The sequence below is a fragment of the Peromyscus leucopus genome, chromosome 1 (assembly GCF_004664715.2).
Source record: "Peromyscus leucopus breed LL Stock chromosome 1, UCI_PerLeu_2.1, whole genome shotgun sequence".
Taxonomy (NCBI): domain Eukaryota; kingdom Metazoa; phylum Chordata; class Mammalia; order Rodentia; family Cricetidae; genus Peromyscus; species Peromyscus leucopus.
The window spans coordinates 148,873,763-148,895,064 of NC_051063.1; the positions used below are offsets into that span (position 1 = coordinate 148,873,763).

The 21,302-nt window shown below is 43.0% G+C and overlaps 1 protein-coding gene across 1 annotated transcript in view; it reads right to left on the bottom strand.

Annotated features, from left to right (window-relative positions):
- Positions 1 to 447: 447 nt before the first annotated feature.
- The window catches only part of Mcee (methylmalonyl-CoA epimerase), a 28,827-nt gene continuing 7,972 nt past the window's right edge, over positions 448 to 21,302 (bottom strand). The window contains exons 2-3 of the mRNA XM_028872839.2: positions 13,839 to 14,174; positions 448 to 740 (exon numbers count right to left, since the gene is read on the bottom strand). Coding sequence (XP_028728672.1) covers positions 688 to 740; positions 13,839 to 14,174 — 389 coding nt within the window. The 3' untranslated portion in view covers positions 448 to 687. The remainder of the gene's footprint in view (positions 741 to 13,838; positions 14,175 to 21,302) is intronic.

Genomic DNA, 21,302 nt, shown 5'->3' on the forward strand with positions numbered 1-21,302 from the left:
TTGCCCTAGAGGTTGGAAGTGGGTTAACAAAGTCAGGTGGACTGAGGAGACTGGGGTAATGTACAGGATATGCCTCCTTATCCAAGATAAGGTGTGGGGAGGTAGATCTGGCTAGGTGCAAAGGTTGGATATAATGTGGGAGGGTCTTTGAGTTGGGAGATAGGTAAGAGGGTCCTAGCAGAAGCCTAGAGATCAGTTGCAGGGCAGGCAGAAGAGGCCTGTCTAAGCTGGGGCAATTGATGCAGGACCTGGCCTGGATCTGGTGGGTTGGGGAGAAGGTATGAATAAGGAGGAAGAGGGAGACTCACAGGATAGACCCTGAAGAAGGATGTGGGAGATCTGTCTGAGTGGAAAAGTTGGGTGCAGTGTCTATGAATATCATTTTAACAATGCCAAGTATTTACTAATTAAGATTTCCCTCAATTTTAAATAACAAATATACATATATATTATATACACACGTGTACATATATTTTTAATCTTTCTGTAATTAATTTGAAGTTTTAAGTAGTGGAAGCAGTAGCATAATACATCTGATAGTGTTGATAAGGGATGCTCAGGTCAAGTAAGTGCCACACAAATATAAATCATGCTTGCTCCAGTTCTACAAGGACCCCACCACAGTCTTTGGGATGGAGGAAAATCACGGGTTTCCCATGTGCTCCTATTTTGGTTTCATCAGTCAGACTATGAATCTTCTTTTTCTTCAAATCCTTCACAGCTGTCTCTATATCGTCCACCTGGAAAAAGGAGAAAAATATGGGTACATCTGAGATGACAAAATACCAAATGCTGCTGTATGTCTTGAACCCATGCCATCTGTTTCCTCTGTCTTTGGACAGGATTATTCCTAAACCATGCAGCCCTGAGTTCCACCCTCAGCACCAAGACAAAACAAAAGCACCCTGCAAAATAAGCCTACATTTCTTTTTGTAACCTACATTGTGTATATTATACTTCAGACATTTAATACTGAAAACTTTTTCTGAGGGAGTTGGGTTTCTCAACCATAACAGAAAAAAAGGTTGTTATTTGTGGATCCTAAGTTCCCCAAAGGTTCACTAGTAAACACTTGCTCCCCGGGTGGTGCTGTTGGGAGATGGTGAGTCTTTAGTAGGCAGAGTTTAGAGAGAGGTTTCCGGCATTAGAGCTATGCCTTTGGAGGAGACATGGAGCCAGAGCTGTTCCTCTTCCTGCTGTCTTTTGCTTCCTGCCATGATGTGCTGCTGCCTTATCACAAGCAATGAAGACAATAAGTCATGGGTTGGGAGCTCCAAGCCAGCGAGCCAGAATAAGCCTTTCATATGGTGATATTTTATTTGTGCTGAAATGTGATATTTTATTTGTATGTTAATAAAGTTTGCCTAGAGATCAGAGGTCATAGCCACAAACAGAAGTCAGGCAGTGGTAGCACACGCCCTTAATCCGATCACATGGCAGGCAGAGTCTCTGTGTGGTCAAGGATACAGCCAAGTGTGGTGACAAGAGCCAACCATAGAGACCTGGAGGTCTGTATAGATAGGTAGTGACGAGGAAGTCATGTGGCTGGGCTTAGAGCCAATGGGAAGGCAGAACAGGAAAGCAATAAAAACACAGGTCAGACAGGAAGACTCTCTCTGTGGAAGCTACTGCGTGGTGGTAAGCTAAGGCTCGTTGTAGCTATTCACTCTGATCTCTTTGGCTATTACCTCTGTATTTGGCTCTGTGTTTCTTATTTAATAAGACTGCTTAGAAATTCATCGACACTTTCATTTTTACAAGTACATTGTCTCTGCTATTTCTTTTGGTGAAGGAAATCTACTAGCCCAAACATCTACCATTTGAATAATTAAAATAAGGTGTTTCTCTAATCCCAAGCTCCCCTGACTCTCCCAGAAATCCTACCTGGTTATGACCTTTGAGATTAAAACTAGCAATGAAAATCACTACACAGCTGCTATCAAAATGTTACTTCCACCATAAGACCACAAACTTGTGATTGTGCAATTCTCTGCTGAGTGGCTTCAGTGTGTCTCGTTTATTTGCAGTGCAGGAGAGGAGGACCAGACAAGTGATGGGGACAGTGGGAGTTCCCTGTGACAATGGCTTAGAGATTTGGCCGCAGGGGCCGGTAAGCTTATGGGATTTTGAGTGACAACTCATGTATTCTGCAGGGTTACGTACACAAATACAGATACATGTATTAGTCAGAGGGCTTAGAATCGATGACCCCCCAACAGCAACAATTCGGACACCCAGATCTTGTTTCTGACACTCTTCTCCAGTTATAGGATCAGGGCTTCTTGGAAAAATACTTGATTCTAGGGTTACAGTGGGGAATAGGAGTCTGCAGCCACGGGAAACAAGAAAGCTTAGAAAATTCTGTAGAGTTATTTATTTGTATGTGTAGGAATGTTTTGTCTGCATGTATGTCTGTGCACCGTGTGTGTGCCCAGTGCCTGTAGAGGCCAGAAGAGGGTTGGAGCCCCTAGAACTGGAGTTACAGTCATGAGCTGCCATGCGGGTGCTGAATAGAACCGGAGTCCCCCAGAAGAGCAACAAGTGCTCTTAACTGCTGACCACTGCTGAGCCACCTCTCCCACCCCAGACAATAGAAAGTATTTTTGTTAATGGTGTGGTATGTCAACCCACATAGATCCAAATAGCTTCCAAGAGCTGAAGCTATAAACCCAAGTGCAGGCTGATGCAACTTTTCATTTCGTAAGTGAGGCTTTGCATAATGGCTACCTTCCAAAGAGAACAAAGGAATGGTTACTTTACAGTGCTATAATGAACTGACTTATGTAGATGAGCAAAGTTCATATATATATATATATATATATATATATATATATATATATATATATACACACACACACACATATACGAAAAACCAAATATAATATTATACATGTTATATATATGTATATACTATTATATTTGGTTTTTCGAGACAGGGTTTCTCTGTGTAGTTTTGGTGCCTGTCCTGGATCTTGTTCAGTAGACCAAGCTGGCCTCGAACTCACAGAGATCCACCTGGCTCTGCCTCCCGAGTGCTGGGATTAAAGGCATGCGCCACCGCTGCCCAGCCTGTGTTATATTTATTGACTTGCAACAATAAGAATGGCAGCTGCCTTTCCAAATCAACAATCTCAGTTCAACCAGGAGAAAAGCATCAGGCAACTCCCCTCAATGACAGACACTAACCAGAAAACCTTCTAATGTGTCAAGGTCACCAACACAAAGACAGTCTGAGACACTGTCATGGTAAGAGGAGTCCAAGGAGACAGCTAAATCTGACATGAACTTCTGGCACAACAACCAAAGGACACTGGATAAAAGGTATGGAAATCTGAACAAAATCTAGACTTTAGTTGAGCCACTAATAGTGGCTCAACCTTGGTTCATTAACTGTGACAAACGTATCACACTAACGATCAGATGTTCTTTAATACAAATAATCTGAAGAAATCAATCACGCTTGTGATGACTGGGTCTTGTTAAATACTGGTTAGAGGAAGCCAACTGTAACATGACATCTGTAACTCAATTTTGTAAGTTTGATTTATGGCCTGTGTGTAGATACTCATTTCAAAGAGCTGCCTTTAATTCTGATTGGCATAATATCATCTAATGAGTACCTACTTGATAGGTCAGGGCAAAATGACATGTTGAAAATTACTTTAAGATGGTTTAACAAAGAAAAAGGATGTGCCAAGCTCTTGAAAACTGTTAAATCTGAGTGGTAGGAATTTAGGGGTTCATAATTTTTTTCTATTTCTCATGTTGAAATTTTATAAGTATATATAATTGATAAGTATGATGCCTTTTGATAACCTCTATTCAAACTATGGCAAAAATAAATATCTACATCTAAAGTTTAGATGTTACATCCTGTATTTTAGTGTAATATTTAATAGTCCATAATCTAAGAAGCAATCCTATGCTAAATGCCTTAGTAAGCTTTGTTCTGTTGAGATAAAACATCATGACCAAAAAGCAGCTCTGGGAGGAAAGGGTTTATTTCATCTTACAGCCCTCAGATCACACTCTATCACCGAGGGAAGTCAGAGCAGGAACACTGCTTACTGGCTTGTTCTCCTGGCTTGTCCTCTTGTTGAGAATCAGACTCATCTAAGGCTTCCTACAGGTCCCAGTGAAGGACAAGGAGAGCAGTAGCTCAGTGTCCTCGTCCAGGGGCAGATTTGGCAAGGTCCAGTCTGGGGCTGGAGCGAGGACCTCAAAGGAGTCAAGGTTACAGTTTCTGGGGAGCTTTCTCTCCCCCTGAGCTGTGGTTATCAGTCCTAATGCTGGGTCTGAGGTGTCCTGTGTTCTCTTTGCCTACAATGTCTGTTTAGCTCTCTGCTGACCTTGGCCATTTCCCCCCTGTAAATAGTAATATAAGAAGCTGTCCAAGATTTCCCCATCCCAGCCTTTGTCTTCTTTATCTATTTATCATCCCTTAATACTTTGTCTCGTTTGGGATTCTTATTCCTGAAGGTTTGGGTCATTCTCTTATACACCTTGAGACCACCTGCCTAGGTGTGGCACCACTCACAATGGATCAGGCCCTCCCACATCAGTCACTTAACCAAGAATACCCCAAAGACTTGCCTACAGGTTGATCTTAGGGAGGCACTTCCTCAGTTGAGGTTTCTTTCTCTCAGGTGACTCTACTTCAGAAAACCCCAGCCAACAAACTAACACTTCTAAAATGGAACAAGTCACTTTTAGAAATCCTTATTGGACCAGCATCTATTTCTATTACTCTTTCTTTCTCTGACTCGTTTGATTTTAAAGATCTTGTGCTAGATCCACCCTTCTGTTAGTGTTGCTGTGAAATTTACAATCCTTTTTCATATTAGATTATTTTTAATTATGTGTCTGGGCGTGGGTATGTACTTGTGGGTGCAGATACCTGGAGGCTGGAGGCATCAGGTCTTCTGCAGCTGGAGTTACAGGAGGTTGTGAATGCCTGGTATGGGTGTTCTTAACCACTGAACCATCTCTCTAGCTTAGTAGTTCTCAACCTTCCTAATGTTGCAACCCTGAATACAATTTCTCATGTAGTGGTGACAACCATAAAATTATTTTTGTTGCTACTTCATAACTGTGATTTTTGGTATTGTTATGAATTGTAATGCAAATATCTGATAGTTCCAATGGTTCAAGGTGATCCCTGTGAAAGGGTCATTTATCCCCCCAGGGGTCGCAACCCACAGGTTGAGAACCACTGCTCAAGCTCCAAATTTACAGTTCTTTAAGAATACTCTCTTTAAGAATTCTCTCAATATGTTATTTGATTCCAAAAAGATTAAAATAAAACTGTCTTTATTTTCTGAATTGAAAGTACATGCAATAGCTGCAAAAGAATGCAAAAACAAACAAACAAAAAAGCCCCAACAACTTGCTTTGGGAAATAAATTCTAGCCACTCCCCCAAACAATAAAAATAACATGGTCAATAACACCCACCTTTAAAAGTGCCTTCGCTATCCTGCACACTAGCAGTTGGGCCTCAGATAGTTCTCTGAATGTCATTAGTGTAAATCTGGGCTGTCTGATTCCCTCTTGAACTTCTTGCCAGCAACTGAATGTGTCGATGTGAGTCTGGAGCCGAGGCTGATTTTCCCTCCTTATGGTGAGTTAAGAATGGCAGTTATCAAGGCTTTAAAATGTTTGGATTATCATAATTAGAATTCAGAAGAGTCAGGTATATTTTTATCGCCTTAAGTACTCAGTGGCCCCATTTAAAAATGACAGTGTGGGGCTGGAGAGATGGCTCAGTGGTTAAGAGCACTACCCAGGTTCTAACAGGACCTGGTTTTGGTTCCCAGCAGCCACAATGGTGGTTCACTACCATCTGTAACTCCAGTTCCAAGGGACCTAGTGCCTTCTTCTGACCTCTGTGACACCAGGCAAGCAAGTGATAAATGTACATACATGCTGGTGAACACTTATACATATAAAACAAAAAAAAATTAAAATGGCAATGAAAATTTCTTTGCTGGCAGGCAAATTTTTATCTTGTGCCTTTAAAGTACATAATTCTCAGTTTAACAAACAAGCAAATGGTTATGAACAAGTAGCAATGTGCCAGTTTTAATAGTTCATGAGAATTTGATTGATTTAACAAAGAGACTTTATTTTACATAAAAATACAATGTTGTTAATTGATAACAATAATGAATAAATTAAATCCTCAAACTGATTTAAATCTATTAAAGCTAAGTGAAAAGTCTAGATTAAATATTTATGTTTCAATCCTACCCTAAAGGCTAAATCTAAGTGAACTGTGTAAGCATAGCATTATTCTGAGTAGGGCAGGACTGACTGACTGCTCAGTAGTTAAGTGTTCACTGCTGCTTTCCTAGAACACTCAAACTCAGTTCCAAGAGTTCGGTTCCCAGCACCCATGCTGGGTGGCTCACCACCACCTGTAACTCCAGCTCCATGAGATCCAGTGTCCCACTCTGGCCTCCATAGGCATCCCATAATAATAAATCTTTTAAAACTCTCCCTCTCTTCAGAGGCTTCCTGTGTATTCCTATGAATACTTCAGGTGACACTTGTTCCCCAAGTTTCCGATTTGCTACCAAGCCTGGTAGTGACTATGTCCAGCATTTCCCAAATGCTGGGCTCCACTGAAATGTTCACCAGTTGATAGTAAAACACCTTTTAAGTCTAGATTTTTATGATAGGTGCTACAGTTTTGCTCTTGAGTATCCCCTAGAGGCCTGATCTCTAGAACATAGTTCTATGGGGGGGGGTGGAACCTTTAGGAAGTGGCACCTCAGGGAGGGAGTTAGGTCACTGGGGATATGCTCTTGAGGGGTGTGGTGGTTTAGAAGAAAATGGCCCCTTATAGGAAGTGGCACTATTAAGAGGTGTGGCCTTGTTGGAGGAAGTGTGCCACTGTGGGGGTGGACTTTGAGGTCTCCTCTGCTCAAGCTATGCTCAGTATGACACACAGTTTATTTCCTATGGATCAAGATGTAGAACCCTCAGCTTCTTCTCCAGCACCATGTCTGCCTGCATGCTCCCATGTTCCCTGCCGTGATGACAATGGACTAAACCTCTGAAACTGTAAGCCAGCCCCAATTAAATGTTTTCCTTTGTAAGAGCTGCTATGGTCATGGTGTCTCTTCACAGCAATAGAAACCCTAACTAAGACAAGGGGATGATGGCATACTGCCCTCTTGTCTTTCTCTGTAATAAAATACACTTATAAAGCAACATTAATATGAAGAGAAACCTCACCAAACTGTCCACCTGTTTTGCTTTGCCTTGTTCTCTGTGAATGTTGCCATCCCATGAAATCCCCACATGTAGGAGACGTGGCCCAGGCACCACTAGCAGAGGATTTCCTGGGGAGGGTTATTGGAAGCCAAAAAGAAAACAGATTTTTAAAGGCTGTTTCACTATGTTGCCCAGACTGTCCTTGAGCATGTATGGTCTTATGATGTTCCTGCCTCAGCCTACAGGGTGGGTGGGACAACAGGTGTGTGACACCACTCACTAGACTGAAATTATTCTTTGTGTGGCTGCACGCAGGTCAGAGGTCTATGCCTTCTTCAATCATTCTACTTTTTTTGAGACAGAGTCTGTGAACCTGGAGCTCACGGATAAGGCCAGGCTAGCTGGCTGGTGAGTCCAGAGATACCTCTGTCTCTGCCTCCATAGTATGGGGATTATAGACAAGTGTCACCACACTGGCTTTACGGGGGGCTGGGGATCAAGTTCAGGTCCTCACACTTATGTGGCAAGCTTACTAAGCCATCTTTCTAGGTGCCTGAAATTGCTTTTGAAAGTGGAATTTCTCTCTTCTTGGTTGAAGAGCATTCCTCAGGATGGAGGAATGAAACTATTTCACTAGCCTTTTACTTTAAAGTCACATATCTTTCATAAGGCCTACAGGGCTCAATGAAGAAGGACCTGTAAAACACAAAAACATGAACAGGAAAACAACTCATCTATTATGTGGCCATTCCAACACCAAAACTGGAACAGTGCTGCATGTTTTTACCAGTTACCTATCTTACATTAATAATGGTAGTTTTCTTATATACTTTTTCTCACCAGTCTGCAAGAGTAGGATCATTTTTAAATCAAACCTAATGTTCTTCTTGTACAAACATCTGCTTCCCGTTACTGTCTCTACACTCACCTGTCTGGTTAAAGGCCTCGAGGCAGCCAGTCTCTGCTGTCCCTCGCCAGCAATGTCTATACTGCACCGCCCCAGCATGCTGGGCTGCCTCCTCACCCATCCCTTGTGGCTGCACACCTCCTTCCACTTCAGCTCACACTCATCATGCTATGGCACACTTCCCCTGCACAGAGGCCCCTCTCCCTGATAATACACAATTGTTCCCTAAACCACAGGCTCCGCATCTTGCTTGGGCCCCAACAACATGCACCCAAGAGTCCCAGTGTATAGATCTTCCTCATCCTGTTTGTGTCTTTCCCGTACCTGCCCAATGAATCTACCCTTATGGCGATGAATCTATTCAGGCCCTGGTGCTCATACCATGCTAGCTCTCATGAGGGCACACATCTCATAACGCTTGGTCTCTGGCTTCCTATGTTAATCATCATGTCCTGCAATGATATACTCTACACATCACTAGCCCTGACCCCACCTCCCCATGCTAAGCAACCTCTACCCCCCAACACACACACACACACACACACACACACACACACACACACACACACACTCACTCACCACTCTCCCTCACACTGCAGGTCCAATTCTGTGTGGACCTCTTATCAAGTATGGCTTCCATTCACTGTACAGGGCTGTATCTCATCTCTGGCAGCTGTCACACAGAACCAGAAACTGGGCAGTTTACAATCAACAGATGCTGTTTTCTCACACTTCTAGAGCCACAAAGTGTGTCCACAGCAGATACCACACAGAGGTTTCGAATGAGGTCTCAGTGAGAAAGAACATAGGATACTAGGCAGAAGAAAGCCATCTCTCCAATGGGTGGCCTTATGATGGCCAAAAAGGAACAATTCTATGAAAGAAATGGCAAAAGACATACAAACTAGAAAAGAACTATGAACACTTACAGATGTGTAGTTCTTCAATCTCCCCCCTTCCCCAGAGTGACTCAATTTTGCAGTCAGACGCATTAAGCTGTCTATCCTCCAGAGTGCAGAAAAACAAAGCCACCCTTCCACTGGACAATGTTTTCTGGGGCCAAGAGAATCCCCAGTAAGAGCAAGGACAGAGTGCACATAAACACACGTTGCTGGGCTGTGTCTGCTTGGGCCCTGTTATCTAAGCTGTGGTCACTTCTGCTGCCTTAATACTAGGTGGTACTCTAAGTCTATGGCATCAATTCTGCTGTAGAACAGGAGTCACAGAACATGAGGGATTGGTATGCAGGGTGCTGGCAATTTTGCAATTAGTCATCCACCACATGGTAAGTAAACCCCAATTAAATCCATTCTACTCATCAAGGCGGAGTTGGATGAGTTATTCTTTGGGCTGTTGGGGCCCTTGAGTTCAGACAGACATTTCTTTCATGTCTCCCCAAAAAGTCATGCAACAAAAAGATAGACATATCTTAATAATGTATATGACCAATCTGCTGGAGAAAGCTGAGGAAACCCATGTTTATGATTTGGTGCTTATGAACCTTCTACCTCGTCAAGTTTTCAACAATCTTGAGCCTCATGTTCACAAAGGCTAGACATGTTGTTGCTTCTGGCATATGTGAATGCTGCTGGTCCCAACCCCCACATTACTGGTAATTTGGAATTCAAATCATTTTATAGATTAAAAAATTTCACATTAGCCCTTTTCTCAGAACACATTCATGATTATAGTGCATTGAAACATGGCTCTTTCCATTACGAGTCAGGATCTAGGAGTTAGAAGGATGACTAAGCAGTTAAGAGCACTGCCTACTCTTCCAGAAGTTTAGTTCCTGACACCCACATGGAAGCTCACAATCACCTGTAACTGAAGTTCCAGGGGATCCAGGGCCCTCTATGCCCTCTTCTATGCTCTTAGATAACAGTTACATATATACATGCAGGCAAAACACTCATACACATTAAAAAAAAAAAAAAAGGCAGGATCTAGGGACTTGCTCTCCAAAAGAGGCCTGTTTCCAACCTGCCTATTACCAATAGGCAATGGCAGAAGGCGTCATCAGAAGAGGCCACATAGTCCTCCCTGGTTTTGTGGGGATACGCACACATATAAACTCAGAAAGAAAGAAATCCAGCTACCCTTGGAACAACACTTAGCTTGTCGAGCCCAAGAGGTCTCCTGTAGAACCTCCTATTAAAAGTTCTGTTGAGCTCCAAGCTCTAAGAGTGCACTCAGGATCAGTGACTGGAGGTGGGCATCTGGGAAGGCACTGGGGTCACTACTGCCATGTGTCACACGAGAAACCATGAGTAGAAACTGGGCAGCAGCGATCCAGCTCCCTGACTCATGCTCCTGAGCAAACATTGACACCACTCTATTACACGGCCACAGGAACCGGATTGCTGATCATAGAGAGGGCTTCGATTGGCTTTATCATGACATTCTATACTTTAGAAGACAGTTCAAGAGCCAAGTCCTTCAGCCAGAATAGAATATTACAGCTCTAGTCCTGTAATACACTGAGGCTGAAATCTCAATATTCACACTCACAAATATGTTTTCTGTTCAAGGAAAGGCAAGACATTTTGCTCCACCTGCTCTGAGGAACTAAGCCCACTTCATCTTCTGACACTATCTGAGAATGCCACAGCTCTGAGAGAACTAAAAATTGTCCACTGTCTCCATCTTATAGTATCTCTCCATCCAGAAAGAAGATAAGGCTATCTTGGCAATACCTATTTTTAAAATTATAAAAGTTGTGGCTGGAGAGATAGCTCAGTGATTAAGAGTACTTGCTGCTCTTCCAGAGGCCTGGAATTTAGCACTCACATGGTGGTTCACAACTGTCTGTTCCAGGGGATCTTACGGCCCTTGCTGGCCTCCACAGCACTGGCCGCATGCATGGAGTGCACAGACATACATGCAGGCAAAACCCCCAAATGCATAAGATCAATCCTAAAAAATAAATCAACATAAACTGCCGAGCGTTACAGAGATTGATAGACAAGACTGACCCAGGCTGATGCTCTAACTTTCTTCCTTTGAATGATAAAAGCCTTTATTCTGTCAGGACACATGGTTGCCTAGACATAGACTACACTCCCTAGTCTCTTTTGCAGCTACATGTACCAGCTCACTAAGTTCAGGTCCATGGGATGTGAGTAAAAGTGACAGATAAAATGCCCAAGTCACCTCCCAGGCACTCGCCCTTATTCTCTCTCTGATTCCCTCTTGTCAGTTGTTAAACAGCAGTGCCTGAGGCAGTCCCATAAACCATGTGTGACAGTTCAGGACGGGAAAGTGAAATCCGTGTAATTAAGCCACTTTGGTGTGCGGCGACATCACGACAACAGATGCATATCAGACTGCAGTAGACCAAGCACTTTCTACCCTGTCACATGTCACCTACCTCATTTTGGGCTCATAACATTTCTATTTCCCTCTTCTGATCTCTGCTTTGGAATTTGCTGTTACTTTCCTGGACTCGCAGTCTGTTTTACTTAACTGAACTTCTGACTCACAGCTGGCCTCCTTTGATGGCAGGAGCTCTCTTAATGTGGAACCTAGACCACACAGTGGAGGAGAAAGAAGAGTAGACTCAAAGGCAGATGGTCCAGCTTTTCATCCTGGGGGCTTATACAAACCCTCTGGCCACCGATAAAACCTGCAGCCAAAGTAACCTCCAAGGATGAAAGAAAGGATAAACACAGTCTGTGTGTAGTCCCCTGGCCTGATGTTGGATAGCTTCCTCAACCTCACATTTTAAGTTCTGATCGTACAATGAAGGCAACTGGCCTCACGGCTAAGAGTGCCAGAACCTGAGCCTTGCCATGTACACGCAATGTTACTGTGGGCAAATTAATCAAGTCTTGTTTTTTTTTTTTTGTTGTTGTTGTTGTTTTTTGTTTTTTCTCCTGTCATACGGGTTAGTAGCATCCTAACAGGGCAGCTATGAGAGCTACAGAAAACAATGTTCCTCAAGTATTTCATATATGCCAAAGGCTACACGTGTGCTTGTCAGCTGTTATGATGGCCTTTCCCCCACGCTACTCCCTCTGCCATAGCAGCCCTCTCCTCCTGTTCTCTGGTGGAATCCTCCACAGTCATAGCCAATGCCCTGTGATACCTTGCAGCTCCTTGACCTGAGCAATCAACTTCTACCTCATTGTATTTCTGAAAAGACACACATCTTAATTCCATTATCATAGTAGAGTCCACTTGACTGTTTAAATATCCCCACCTCACTGTTGACATGGTCCATGTATTTTGCTGAATTCCAGGTACTTAGCAGAAAGTAGGTTCTCATGTTTGAATATATCCTTGACTTCATTCTGGTCAACCTCACTCTCTTCTGGATTAGGACTGAGGCTTTGCCATTAATTCTGTCATTATGTCTTCCTGATGAATTTTCCTATCAAGTTCTTTTAACTGAAGCCTAACTGGCGTTGCTGGTAGTCTCAAAGTCAGTTAGCCAAACATGACCATCTGCAGATAAATATTCTCTAATAAGAATGCTCTTGTCAAACATTTCTTCATGTTTTCTTAGATACTGCTAGCAAAATGCATTTTAGAAGACATTAAAAACCAGGACCCAGAGAGATGGTCCTATGAGTCAATGTGCTCGCCACCAATCCTGATGACCTGAGTTGGATCCCCAGAACACACACAGAGGAAGCAGAAAACTGGCTTTTGAAAGTTGCCCTCTGATCTCCGAGTGCATGGTATAGTATGGGGGTGGGGGGTGGGTAATTTTTTTTAAACTTCAGTAATTGAAAATAAATTGGTTTTGTAATAAGGAAAAAGTTTTTTTGTTTGTTTGTTGGCTGTTTTTGTTTTTCGAGGCAGGGTTTCTCTGTGTGTAGTCATGATTGTCCTGGAACTCACTCTGTAGACCAGGCTGGCCTCAAACTCACAGAGATTCACCTGCCTCTGCCTCCCGAGAGTTGGGATTAAAAGCATGTGCCACCACTGCCCGGCAAATTATTCAATTTTTTTAAGGATAGATCAGCATTATGAGAATACTTTGGCTGGGATGTAGCCCAGTGTCTGGCACATGGTTAGCTTGCACGAGGCCCTCAGTTCAATCCCTGGCACTGCAACTAAAGCCTCGGCATGTTGATGCAATTCTTATTTGTTAAACTTTCTTCATGTGCCTAATTGCCTCGTAGTGATAGTAAAAAGCACTTACATTCCTATTACAAGGGAGGTCACGTTTAATCAAAGCATCCACTTTGGTGGCTTATTTTAAGTCTATTGGATCTAGTTGTCCTCAAAATACATTAATATTATTGTTATAGTTTCTTGAAAGGAGAGTGAATGTAGGCACATACATACACACATACACACACACACACACACACACACACACACACACACATATATACTTGCATGAATACACATAGACATACACATTTGCCTTTAAAGAAAAATAATAGTAAGAAGAATAATAGTATCATTCATTTTAAAACATAATAAAAGATTCTGGAGAGATGGTTCAGAGGTCAAAAGCACTGGCTGTTCTTCTAGAGGTCCTGAGTTCAATTCCCCGCAACCATATTGTGGCTCACAACCTTCTATAATGAGATCTGATGCCCGGTTCTGGCCTGCAGGTGTATAGGCAGGCAGAACACTGTATACATAATAAATAAATAAATCTTTAAAAAAAAAAGATTCTGGTTATATGCAGGCTTAAACAGCACAAAGCACTTGTGTGAGAGAGATTTCAAACAGCACACATTAAGATGATAAAATACCTCGATGCAGAGGTGATGCATTCCTCCAGCCTTCTTCTTCTGCAGAAAGCCTGAGATCGGACTGTCGCTCCCCAGTGGGTGAAGAAGTTCCAGTTTGGTGTTGCCCAGGTCGACAAAAACAACAGATACTCCATGTTCTGGAAGAGGACGCCTCACTTACCTGGGCCCCCAGAACATCCCTATAAAATGACGAGGCCTTTCCCAAATCTGGCACTGCTATGGCCACGTGATTGAGCCGACCCAGGTTCCACACAGGACCTGACATTTGATTCAGGGACTGTGATTTGGAAAAACTTCTCCCTGTGGCAACTGGAATTTGGACTCTGGAGAAAAGCCCTGAAAAAAAAAAAAAATCAAATGGCCATTGATACCTCTCTTTTGAGAATTCATGTACTTCTAAATTTAATTTTAAAAACTGAACAAAGAACTGTAAAATGCATTGTTTACATAATCTATGTATTTTAATTATTTGATATTAAATTAGAAAGACTTATGTGAAAACTACTCACTCTGCTCTGCCAAGAATTAAAGAGCTGTGTGTTACCCAAGCCTGGTGGCACAGACCTATAATCCTGGCAGCTCTGGAGGCAGAGCCAGGAAGAGTGGAAGTTCAAGGCCTGCCTAAGCTGCAGAGTGCATTCAAGGCCAGCATGGGCAGGTTAGCGAGTGCCTCAAAAGGGAACAGAAGGAGGACACAACTAAGTGGCAGAGCACTTAACTACTAAGCACGAGGCTCTAGGTTCAAACTGCAAAAGGGAAAGCTATTTGTTTAGAATTAGAATCTCATTTTTGGGGCTAGAGAGATAATTTAGAGGTTAAGAGCACTTTCTGCTCTTGTAGAAAACCTGAGTTCAGTTCCCTTTTGCCTGTAACTCCAGCTGCAAGAGGACTCTATGCCTCTGGCTTCCAAGGGCATTTGCACTCAAGTACACAAACCCACACCCAGACCCAAACACGTACACATAATTAAAAATAATAGAAATACATTAAAAATCCAATTCTGAGCTTCACTTTCACTCTGAACAAAGAACACCACTTCTCATAGTAATTTATATTTACTGTAACACTTAGGGGTAAAATTTTGCACATTAGGAGTACTCAGTGATGCTTGCATTTTACGTAAGTTTGAATGTGATAGTGAGCAACACACACTCAATGATAAGAACAGGCAACTTTCTTCCCAATCTGTACCTACTTTTTTGTTTGTTTCTTTGTTTTTCGAGACAAGGTTTCTCTGTATTGCTTTGCGCCTTTCCTGGAACTCGCTTTGGAGACCAGGCTGGCCTCGAACTCACAGAGATCCGCCTGGCTCTGCCTCCCGAGTGTTGGAATTAAAGGCGTGGGCCACCACCGCCCGGCCCTACTTTTTGTTTTACACCATGGGATGGATTCATGAAAGGTGCTATGCAGTACTTTGGTTGTATATTTTGTTTACTATCAACTAAGGAAAGCATCTAACCTCTTGGTGGAAAGTAAGAACAAGGTGTATATAACATGTTGGGATTTCTTCTGAGCCAGAGTTTTTCCCTATTCCTTTATTTAATTTTGACAGAACAGAAGCAGAACTACTTCAGGCTGTGAAGAAACCCTCACTCAATGTGCTGGATAGTTTTTATGTCAACCTGACACAAGGCAGAGGAAACCTTAACTGAGAAAATGCCTCCACCAGATGGGCCTGTGGTACATTTTCTTAATTGGTGATTAATGTGGGGGAGCCCAGCCCATTGTGGATTTTGCCACTCCTGAGCTGGTACTCTGGGTACTGTAAGAAAGCAGGCTAAGCAAGCCAGTAAGCAGCACTCCTCCGTGGCTTCTGCCTCGGTTCCTGCCCTGAGTTCCTGCCTTTACTTTCCTCAGTGATGGACTGTTACCTGAAGGGTAACATAAAATAAACCATTTTCTCCTTAAGTTGCCTTTTGCTGCAGTATTTATCACAGCAATAGAAACTTAACTAAGACATTTATGAACTGAAGAAGATGATGTGGGTGGGGGGGGAGGGTCCCCTATCTGTTACTCTCCTCCCTACTTCTGGGCTTTAAGAGACAGACTCCACAGAGTGAAAACTACATACGTATGATGTGAATACTGAATTGTAAAAAATATAACATGTAAGCTAGTGTACTGGCTGGTTTTGTGTGTCAACTTGACACACGCTAGAGTCATCAGAGAGGAAGAAGCCTTGGTTGAGGAAATGCCTCCAGGAGACCCAGCTATGAGGCATTTTCTCAATTAGTGATCAATGGGGGAGGCTCCAGGCCATGGTGTGTGGAGGCTCTATAAGAAAGCAGACCCAGCAAGCCATGTAGAGCAAGCCAGTAAGCAGTACCCCTCCATGGCCTCTGCATCAGCTCCTGCCTCCAGGATCCTGCCCTGTTTGAGTTCCTGTCCTGACTTCCTTCAGTGATGAACAGCAATGTTGAAGTGTAAGCCGAATAAACCCTTTCCTCCCCAACTTGCTTTATGGTCATGGTGTTTTGTTGCAGCAATAGAAACCCTAACTAAGACAGTTTAAGAAGGTTTTCTACTATGTCATGGTCCATGACAAATTAGTGAAAAACCCAAAAGTGCTCCTCACCAGTAGTTAATGTAGTCCAATGTTATGTACTCTATGTATTATCATGAAATCTAAGTGTATTAATACTCAAGATACACAAACAGAAATGCACAATTGAAACCTAATCCCCACAAAGAGAATCAATCTTTATAATGTGAGATTCTCTGAAGTTTTCTATTCTATCTCTGTTTTCAAAATGTACTAGGATCATCCACTAAATATTCAACTTTCTGGTTCGGTGTGAGGAGTAGATAGGTGGTTCTAAAAACACAATGCAGTGCCAGAGACTTATAGCAGGCGCACAGTGAGTTCACCCACTCTCGCTGCTGGGTGTCGGGAGCCAGACCAATTCAAGGCTTTCACAGAGGCCTTGTTAAAAGGACAAAAGGGACGTTTAGTTCTATGTCCTTGCCTAGGAACAGACTTGGCGAGGTCTGGGCTGGGACTGGGCCAAAGTTTCAAAGGAGGTAAGGTTTCAGTTATGGGAACTTGGATTTCTTCCCTGAAGGGTTGTGGCTATCAGCCCTAAGGCAGCTGTGTCTGAGGTATCCTGTGTTCTCTTTGTCTATATTGTTTGATCTAGCTTCCTGCTGACCCATGGCCCATTCTACCCCTGCAAATAGTATGTTTTAATAGTATAAATAGTATATTTATAAAGAGTATAGTATAAGATGCTCTACTTGCTGATAAACTTCCTTGGCATAAGTCATCAGCTTTGTGCAAGACCTCCTGGTCCCAGATATCTATCTTCTGTATATAACCACCCTAGTCCTCCCCCTCAACACCTTACCAGTTGGGATACTTTATTGTGGTTTGTGTCAGCTAAGGACATACAATGATGGCTATCAATGAATTACACAAACATTATCCATAAGCCTATTTCAAAAGGGCACAGTAATACCATTTCACAAATGCGTGGGGAGTGGATGAAGCCCTGAGTGAATGTGTATTATTGACACGGGCACAGTCATGTCAAGGACCCCAGTGGTCAACCCATGGAAATGACAAAGCCTTCCTCTAGTCCGAGGAGGAGTGTGTTTAGGAACAACTGGCAAATGTGTGCAAAACCTAGCAACAGCAGCTCCCTCCTCCCAGATGACTGCAGCCCGAGACGGCTCCCTTACAGGGACCTCCCATCTAGAATAGCTAACCCCCCCGCTTTTGTGCTGCACATAAACACACACTAGGTTTCCCAGCTGGGTTGATGCCCTCCATCAGAGTGAGCACAGCCCACTGCATCCTAGCATGTGTGTGTGTCTGTCCTTTCTTTACTCCCAAGTCACCCCAGTCAGCTTTCCAGGACCCAGCAGTGAAAGACAACGCACAGATGCCAACATCTTCAGTCAAACCGCTCCTCCCCTTCTGTGCATTTCTCCTGATGGCGCTAGTTTGCAATGGGGTCAATACAAAAGTATTTGTGTTTTCAAAACAACACAGATGGATGAGGTCAGTGAGCTCATGGATGAGATAGTTTGTGCAGTAAGACGTTGAAGGGAGATGTCAAATATTGAGCCCAAGTCCCACCTCTGATGGCCTCCCACTAGAAGGAACACAGAGAAATGCCAAAGGAGCAAATGGCAGGATGTCCAAGTAAAAGCCAACTTTAATGTCCTATGCAGTCTGCTCTAAGGACATCGCAGACTCTGGCACATCCAAGGAAGCCTAAGTGACAGTATTTAGGGCTTTCTCTGTAGCTTCTTATCATTGGGTTCACTGGAACAGCTGAATCTTTTGATTTAATAGAAAACAACCTTTCTTGTATATGTCTTACATACAAAGGACAACAGTAGGTTGTAGTTCCTAAGCTTTTGATACCATCTTACCTCTAGAAATAAATGGTAACTGGTTTCTCTAGGGATAAGGTAACTGGTTTGAGGTATCTCTTTTTATTGGCTTTCTTTGGTCTCTGAAGTGCATATTTTAGAGATGGTGTAGAAGGTTTCTGTGATACCAGTGAAAACTCGGTGATAGGGACCGGGCTGGCATAGTGGAGCACACCTTTAATCTCAGCACACAGGAGGAACAAGCAGGCAGATCTCTGGAAGTTCACAGCTACCAGGACTACGTAGCAGTTCCAGGCCAGCCAGAACTACATAGTAAGACCTTGTCTCGAATAGATAGATAGAGACAGATACATAGACAGATAAAAGGGATAGGATACAAATATATAGTCAACAGGCACATCAAACACTCAGTAGCATCAGTGATTGTCAGGGAAGGCTAGAAGGTTCCATGGTGAGATGCAATGCTTCACACCCAATAAGAAGGCAAAAAGAAAAAAAAAAGAGGAAATCAAAAAACTTGTACATTATTGAACAAAAGGTAAAATGGTATGGCTGTCATTCAGTGGTTCAGCAATTCCCCAAAACAAAATTTCAACACAGAATTATCAGAGGACTCAATAGCTATTCCTAAGTACTCAAAAACAACAACAACAACAACAACAAAAAACAAACCTGAAAATCAAAACTCAAACAAAAATGCATAGACTGTTATTCCTAGCAGCAATATTTCCACAGGAAATCAATGGGCTACCATCCAACCTTACTGACACTATAACATGGAAGACCCTCTACACACATGCTAAATGATAAGAGTTGAACGTAAAAGTCACATACAGTATGATCCCATTTATACCACGCATCAGAACAGACCACAGCAGAGACAGGCAGAATAGTGGTTATAAAAGCTGGGGGGGCAGGGAGAATGGGGGCCGTGGTGGTCTGAATGAAAATGGCTCCCATAGGCGTGTATATCTGAATGCTTGCTTCTCACTTGGTGGGAAGGATTAGGAGATGGGGTCTTGTTGGAGCTAGGGGTGGGCTTTAAGGTTTCAGAAATCCATGCCATTCCTGGTGTCTCTTTCTCTGCACCCCACTTGCTGATAAAGGAGTAAGTTCTCAGCTACTGCTCCAGTGACATGTCTGCTTGCCTGTGGCCATGCTTCCCCCATGATGGGCATGGACTCACCCTCTGAAACTATAAGCCCCCAATAAACACTTCCTTTGATAAACTGCCTTGGCCATGGTATCTTCATAGCAATAGAGACATAACTGAGACAGAGAGTGACTGCTTAATACATGTGAGTTTCCTTTTGGGCTATGAAAACATTTTGCAACATGATAAAGGTGACAAGTGTACATCATGGTGAATGTAATAAATACTGTACATTTTTAATAGGTGAACTTTATAAAGGGGGAAAAGGTATGGTTCTGCAACATCTTAGTCAGGGTTTCTATTGCTGCCGCAAAACACCATGACCAAAAAGCAGGCTGGGGAGGAAAGAGTTTACTAGGCTTACATTTCAGCAATGCTATTCATCACTGAAGGAAGTCAGGACAGGAACTCAAACAGGGCAGGATCCTGGAGGCAGGGGCTGATGCAGAGGCCATGGAGGGGAGCTGCTTACTGACTTGCTTACAGTTACAGAGGTTCAGTCCATTATCGTCATGGCAGGAGCATGGCGGCATGCAGGAGGACAGAGTGCTACAGCTGTAGAGCTGAGAATCTTACATCTTGCAGGCAACAGGAAACGGACTGAGACACTGGGCGGTATCCTGAGCATAGGAAACCTCAAAGCCCATTCCCACAGTGACACACTTCCACCAACGAGGCCATACCCACTCCAACAAAGCCACACCTCCTAACAGTGCCACTCCCTATGAAATTATGGAGGTCAATTGCATCCAAACTACCACATGCAGTAAGAATCTGTGGATAAAATCTTGTAGACCAGCCGGGCGTTGGTGGCGCACACCTTTAATCCCAGCACTCGGGAGGCAGAGCCAGGCGGATCGCTGTGAGTTCGAGGCCAGCCTGGCTACAAGTGAGCTCCAGAAAGGCGCAAAGCACACAGAGAAACCTGTCTCGAAAAACAAAAAAAAAAAAAAAAAAAAAAAAAAAAAAAAAAAAAAAATCTTGTAGACCAAGCAACCGGGAATAAAGGGTTTAAAATAAGGTGATCCCTCCCCAAGTTTTATTGAGGTATGACTGACAAGTATAAATCATAAGTTATGATTTATAATTTATAAATATTATAACTTACAAGTTATAATTATAAATAAAAGTATAAATGCTGGAAGTTTACAATGTGATGTTTTGATATATGTATACCTTGTTTTTGAGTCAGGTCTTGCTCAGTGATTGGCTGGCCTGGATGGTCAGTGAACTCTGGCGAGCTGCCTGTGCTCCCTCCCCAGAGCCACACCTAGGACTGATGTGTGCAATCAGGCCTAACTGTCTTACATGTCTGCTGGGGGTCAGCACTCAGCTCCTCATGCTTGCAGGTGCTTTACGACTGGGCTAGCTCCCCGGCCTCAAGCTAACTGTGTGCAGGTATTTTTATTCAGACTCTCGGGAAATCACAACTCTAGTTTGAGGTTTCTCTGCTCCAGGTCAGAAGGTATAACAGAGTTTCAGTCCTCTGACGTCCAGAATGTTTAATTTGTCATTCTTCCAATAAGGAAGGATTATTTTGCTTGAATAAACTGCAATGCACCATTATCTACGAATAAACCTGTAAGAAACTTATAAACAAAAGGGTTAAAAACAGGAATGGCAAAAATCATGGTAGTATAGAGAGTTAAAGGGGAGTAATGGAACAGGAGCGGGAGGGAATATGGGGAGGGATAATTAACACTAAAGATCATATGGAAACCTACTCCTGTAGAAGTTACACACACACACACACACACACACACACACACACACACACACACACGTAGATGTAACCAACCGTCTTATTAAATAAGAAACACAGAAACAATGTAAAAGAGAAAGCCGAGAGGTCAGAGCTCAGAGCTAAAATCTCACCCTTCCTCCTGCTGTCCCAGCTTCCCGAAAGAGAGCTATTTCCTGTGTGTAAGTCGATTTTCCAGTCATTCTGCCTTCTCATTGGTTGTAAACCCAAA